At 58.3% G+C, this 5,425-nt stretch overlaps 1 protein-coding gene and 1 long non-coding RNA gene across 2 annotated transcripts in view; both read right to left on the reverse strand.

The window, feature by feature from the left end:
* Positions 1–1,527: 1,527 nt before the first annotated feature.
* LOC115272124 lies at positions 1,528–4,510 on the reverse strand. The gene is made up of 3 exons (XR_003900258.1): positions 4,376–4,510; positions 3,858–3,963; positions 1,528–2,266 (listed from the first exon to the last, which is right to left on the reverse strand). It is a non-coding gene; the product is annotated as an uncharacterized LOC115272124 (long non-coding RNA).
* Positions 4,511–4,589: 79 nt separating this feature from the next.
* The window catches only part of RTN4RL2 (reticulon 4 receptor like 2), a 13,900-nt gene continuing 13,064 nt past the window's right edge, over positions 4,590–5,425 (reverse strand). The window contains exon 4 of the mRNA XM_029915481.1: positions 4,590–5,421. Within this exon, the coding sequence (XP_029771341.1) occupies positions 5,198–5,421 (224 nt within the window). The 3' untranslated portion in view covers positions 4,590–5,197. The remainder of the gene's footprint in view (positions 5,422–5,425) is intronic.

Genomic DNA, 5,425 nt, shown 5'->3' on the forward strand with positions numbered 1-5,425 from the left:
GCCCCCGGGCGCGGGGCACATCCCTGAGCCCCGCCCCCGGCGCCGGCCCGGCCGGCGGGGTCAAGGCCGCGGCGAGCCGCCCGGGGCGCTAGGGTTAAGGGGCCGCACTCCGAGGGGTGAGGCGGCGGCGGGCAGCCAGCTCCCGAGCTCGGAGCGAGTTCAGGGATCGTAAATAGCTGAGGGAAAACGTGTTAATTGGAACTTTATGCAGATGAGCTGGGACCGGGGGCTGGGGGGTGGCGGGAGGGAGAAGGTCAGACAGGTGCGGGACCGAGCCCAGTTCCCCAGGGGAGGGGAGGAGGGCTCTGGCTCGGGAGTGAGTATCCTCGGGTCTGTGTGGGGTCCCCGCCGGCGAGGCTTCCTGCCTGAGCCCCCACCTCAGAAACGGAGAAGGCTCTTCCCAGCGTGTCCACATCCCGCGTCCAGAGGTCCGGGCTCTCATATCGCCCCGGGAGTAGGGGACACCTTGCAAGTGTCTGTTTCTGCTTGTGGCTTACCTTGGGTCTCACTCCTGCAGTGTCCCCGCCCCAGTGGGTCTCCGCGACCTCCCTCTGACTCCTCCGTCCTTTATTGCCGATCGCTGGCGACACCCTCTCCATGCTAGAACCTTGCCTGTTTTTTCCACCAAGTGTGCCTGGGGTGGGGGTGGGGGATCTAATTTTTCTCCCTTCGCTTCCTCTCCCCTGTCTGCTGCCACACCCCTGACCCTCCAACCCCACCTTTGAGAGGTTTTCTCAACCCTTAGGATGCTTGGTAACCCCCCCCCCGACTTGTTAAAATGCAGTTCTGGGGTCCCCTGAGCAATCCGATTCAGCAGGTGGGGGGGGGGGGGCTCAGGAATCTGTGTTTTAGCAACTTCCCACCTAAATCACATGGAAAAGACCCTCATTTTTAGAAACACTGGCAGGGAATTGGTGGGCTGGAAAGGCTGGGCCAGCTTCCTTCAACAGCCGCCCACTTCCAACACTGTCTCCATGCTCCCGACCTCGCCTCTGCTCAGAATGGCCATCCTGGCGTCTGGCATGATTCGGCCAGGCGTGGAGAAGGTGCCAGGAAGCAGGGAAGGAAGGAAGGAGAGAGGGAGAGAAGGAAAGAAATGAGCCTGAACCTGGCTCTTCTCTCTCTGAGTAGGGTCTTCCTCTTCCGGTCTGCTGCCTGCGTGTCTCCCCTTCACCTCAGCCGGCCCATCTTGTTCTCTTCCTCCACCAGCCCGGCCTCTCCTTCTCACTTCCTTTCCTTCTCGCCTCTTCATCTGAAGTTTCCAGGAAGGTCAAAGGGCTTTAGGGGGAGAGTGGCAGACCCCACCAGAGTCCCCACTTCCACAAGAAAGGGGCAAGAGGCACGTCTGGTGTTGGAAGGAAACGGAGGAGGGAAGCTGGACTTGAGGAAAAGGTAATAACAACAGCAAATGCCTAGGTCACCTTTCCAGGGAGTTATTGTACTTATTGCCCACCATCACTCAATTTTAGCAGATGGTATTGCTCCCATGTCACAAATGAAAACAAAAAACACAAAACACAAGGGACATTCAGAGAGGTTAAGTAACTTGCTGAAGGTCACACAGGAAGTGGGAGAATAACTAGGTCATTCACCTTCCACTGCCCCAGAATCATTTCTCCAGAGGCCACTGGTAGCCGTCCAGGCCTGTCCTCCCTGTCCCCCACCCCCACCCCAGGGGCAATGGGGCTGAGGAAGGGCAGCATGTCCCGAACTGAAAGGAGAGGCTCGGGTTTCGGAACATCTGACAGGTCTGGCTGGAAGCATTAAAAATTCATGTAGAAACCTGACCCCAGCCGGACCTTGGGTCTGCCACCTGGACTGTCCCTGGCCTTGTGGCGCTCAGAGCCTGGTGGGCAAATTTCCCTGCAGAGTTGTCCTGGAAGCTGAAAATCTTTGTATTTCGGAGGCGAGGGGTTCTCTCATGGATCAGGGATCTAAAGTCAGGAGCCAGCAGTTCGGAAAGGCTGAGAACCCTTCCCCCTACTCTGAATGTAAGAACCTTAGAGGCTTAAGGGCTTATAAAAGCCGTCATCTGGCGGCCTTCTCCTGTTCCTCTCTCCAGGCCGATGGATGCTCACGCTCAGTTTACGTTGCTGGAAGCCTGGCTGTGATTCCCAAGGTGGCCAGTGGGGGGCAGCCGTCTGCTTCGAGGTAGCTTGAGCCAGAGCCTCTACTGCAGCTTTGAAGGACAGTCAAAGAACTCCCATTGATAAGGTCAGAGAGATGCAGATGGGCCTCCTCTGGCTAGGGCTCTGGAGTCTGTAACCTGAGAAGAGGGGGAGAAGCTTCCCAGTTTGGGGGAGATTGAGGCACTTTTAGGTTTGTGGGTTTCAAGTGCATGATACAACCATTCTAGCTTTTTTAGAGTGAGGATTTGGGGTGAGGCCATGAGAGAAAAGGCTAGAAAGACAGTTGGTACCAGACTCTGAAGGATCTTTGATGCTCTGCTAAGGCATTTTATCTGTAACCTGTAGGCAGTAAGGAGGCATTGTAGGCTTCTGAGTGACATAAGGACATAATGCAAATTTCGGTCAGATGAATCTGGCCACCATGGGCAGGCTGGGTGGGAGGGAGAGAGAGACTGGATGTAGGAAAACCAGAGAGGAGGTTATTGCTATTTTCTTCTGTATTCTAGGCATGAGGTAATGAGGAGATGGAACAGGGAGGTGGGGAGAGGGATGGAAAGGAAGGGATGGGTTGAGACAGAGCTGGGTAAGTGAGCAGACGCAGGACGTTAGAGAGAGGAGTTAAGTACAGCCACCCTGGGGACCCTGCGCAGACATTGCAGAATGTGGGCACAGGTGAATGAGCTTTGTTTCCCTCCAGGGTGGGGGGTCTTGGACAAATCTCTTCCCCTCTCTGGGCCTCAGTTTCCCCATCAGAGCCCTGGTGGTCTTAAAAGCCCCTCTTGTTCAGGGTGTGGGGTTCAAGGCTGTGAATCTGAGTTGTTTGGAGATGCTGGGGTCTGTGCCAGTGAGATCTCTGGAGGTGGCCTCTGCGCGGGGTCCTGTTTGGGCGGCGATGGGCGCACGTCAGTGTTTGGGGTGCATCTGCCTGTCTGTGGGACCCGTGGGTGTCAGCCTGCCTGCACGTGCTCCATAGCTCTGCCATGGTGTGAGTGTGCGTGAGAGAGCGTGTGAGCGTGGGCGTGCACGTGATGGGTGTCCGTGGGTCTGTCTGGGCGGGTGGGGGGGGGGGAAAGAGGCATTGCTGTAAGCTTCTTCCTGAGGCTCACACACTCCTCTTGCTCTCACTGTTCTGAAATAGCATCTGGACCGAAGGCCCATGAATATTTCACAACGATAATTCTGTGACCTGGACAGCCTGCTTCTGATTTCCCAGCACCCTCTCTCCCCGTGCCCAACCCCCAGCAGCTCCTCCTCCATCAGAGCTCTCGGCCCCCTGGTCCCGCTGGCTAGCCTTTGCAGAGTCAACCTCACAGGGGCTCCTGGGAGACCCCCGACCCAGAGCTCCCCAGTTCCTGACTGGCTAGCTGCTTCCACCGTCTCCTCACACACCCCACACTCCTATCTGAAGTCTGCCTGCCTCAGGCCTGCAATGTCCACTCCTTCCTGTTTCCGCCTCCTCTCCTGGCCCTCCCCCTGACTTGCCGGGCCAGAGTCACAGAATCTCAGCACCCCTCCTGTCTGAGCACTGGCATCCAGGTCCTCTCTTTCCACTCCCACCCCCCCCAAGGTAGCTTCTTAACCCTAAATGTAAACCATCCAACTTCTCCCTGGTTGCTTTGATGAGACTCACTCCTAACCTCCATCCCAAGTCCTTCTTAGTTGAGCTTTTTCCTCCCCCGCCCCCAGCCTCCCCTCCACACACTGGAAAGATGACGTTTCTGATCATACCTCAAGCCAGCCGGGCTTGGGACTCTTGTTCCTCTGGTCACCCTAGGACCTCCGTCTCTCTTGTAACCTGCTTGCAGAACTGCTTCTCTGACCTGGTCCATCCCACCTTGCAGGAGCCAAGGGAAAGAAAACATTGATCTATGGGGTCGTGGTGTACAGCTGTGCAGGCTGTACACTGCACAAAGGCACTCAGCCAAGGGTGCCTGTGTGAGCCGAAATTCAGCCTTACGCTCTGCTTGCTAAGTAAGGTATTTGCTGTGCTGTGGGGTGGGTTCCCCTGAGGAAAAGGTGCCTTTTTCAGATGTGCCCAAAGCCCTGTCTGTAACCCTGGATATCTGTTATCTCTCCTTGCAGAGTGAGGTGGGAAATGCTCCTCCCTCCTGAAGGAACAGGGCCTGGGAGGGAGCTGTTAACCAGGCTGGAGGCTGGAGGCCTTCCCCAGGGGTCAGACAACCCAGGACTGCTCTAGCTGCTTTCCTGGACAAACGGGGAGGGAGGTCTTGGCTGTGAGGTTTCACCTGGCCTGCTTGGGGCTCCGCAAACACCCCTCTTCCTCAGTCCTGAGCTTCTCATCGTGGGGGAGCACATATGGGGGCTCCAGCCAGCAAGAAGCACTTTGATGGCAAGGGATGGATCTCCTTTCTCCAACCCTCCTGGCCCTGACATCCTGATGGTCCTTAAGCCCTCTTCCCTCTTCTGAGATCCTGAGCCAACAAATCTTACAGAAGAAAGTAAAATAATAGAATTTTTTAATAAATTTTTTTCCCCAAACAACTTCTGTTGATCTTCACCACACGGGGGCCACGGTGGAGAGGAAAGTTCTCTCTGGGCACCCTAAAAAATGTCCCGGGTAGACTTAGGAGAAAAGTATTCCTCCAGTGTCGCGAGGTCGAGGGGGGCTAGGATGAGCAGGGCCCCACCTGAGGCATCCCTCCAAAGGGCTCCTGGGTGGAGCTCCCTCCCTGGGAGCTTCCAAAGGCTCTGCTGGTGGAAGGTGCTCTGCAGACCAAAGCCCCTCTGAGTCCACGGTGGGCACTGGGAGAAGGGGTCAGCGGCTGCCTGGGGGGTGACCCACCCCAGCCTCGGGGCGGGAAGGGGTTAATGGCCAGAGGTGGGGAGAGTAGGGCTGAGCCAGCCACCGGGACACTTCGGGTCTTCCGGGGGGCCACCCTGAGCCAACAGCCCCGGAGGGCAGGGAGAGGCCTGGCCCGGCTCGGGTCCCCCGGGAAGGGGTGGAGGGGGAGGGGACCGGAAGGCAGCACGGCCGGAGTGGGGGCAGGGCCGGGCCGAGCCGCAGCTGGGCTGGGGACAAGAGGGCCCGTTCAGTCTCAGCACCGCAGTCAGAGGTGGTGGGGCGCCAGGAGCAGGAGGCAAAGCAGAGGGCTGGGCAGCCCGGCCGAGAGCGCGGGACCGCGGGAGTCTGGGGGCGCCTGGCAGGCCGCGCCCGGGCACGTCTGCTCCCCCCGCCGGTCCTCGCCCCCGTAGCCCCCCCAGTAGTCGTCCTCCGTGGGCGCGTCCCCGCCCTGGCGCCCCCGCGGGTCCTCGGCGGGCAGGTCTCGGTAGAGGGT

This window comes from Suricata suricatta, chromosome 11 (assembly GCF_006229205.1).
Source record: "Suricata suricatta isolate VVHF042 chromosome 11, meerkat_22Aug2017_6uvM2_HiC, whole genome shotgun sequence".
Classification (NCBI taxonomy): domain Eukaryota; kingdom Metazoa; phylum Chordata; class Mammalia; order Carnivora; family Herpestidae; genus Suricata; species Suricata suricatta.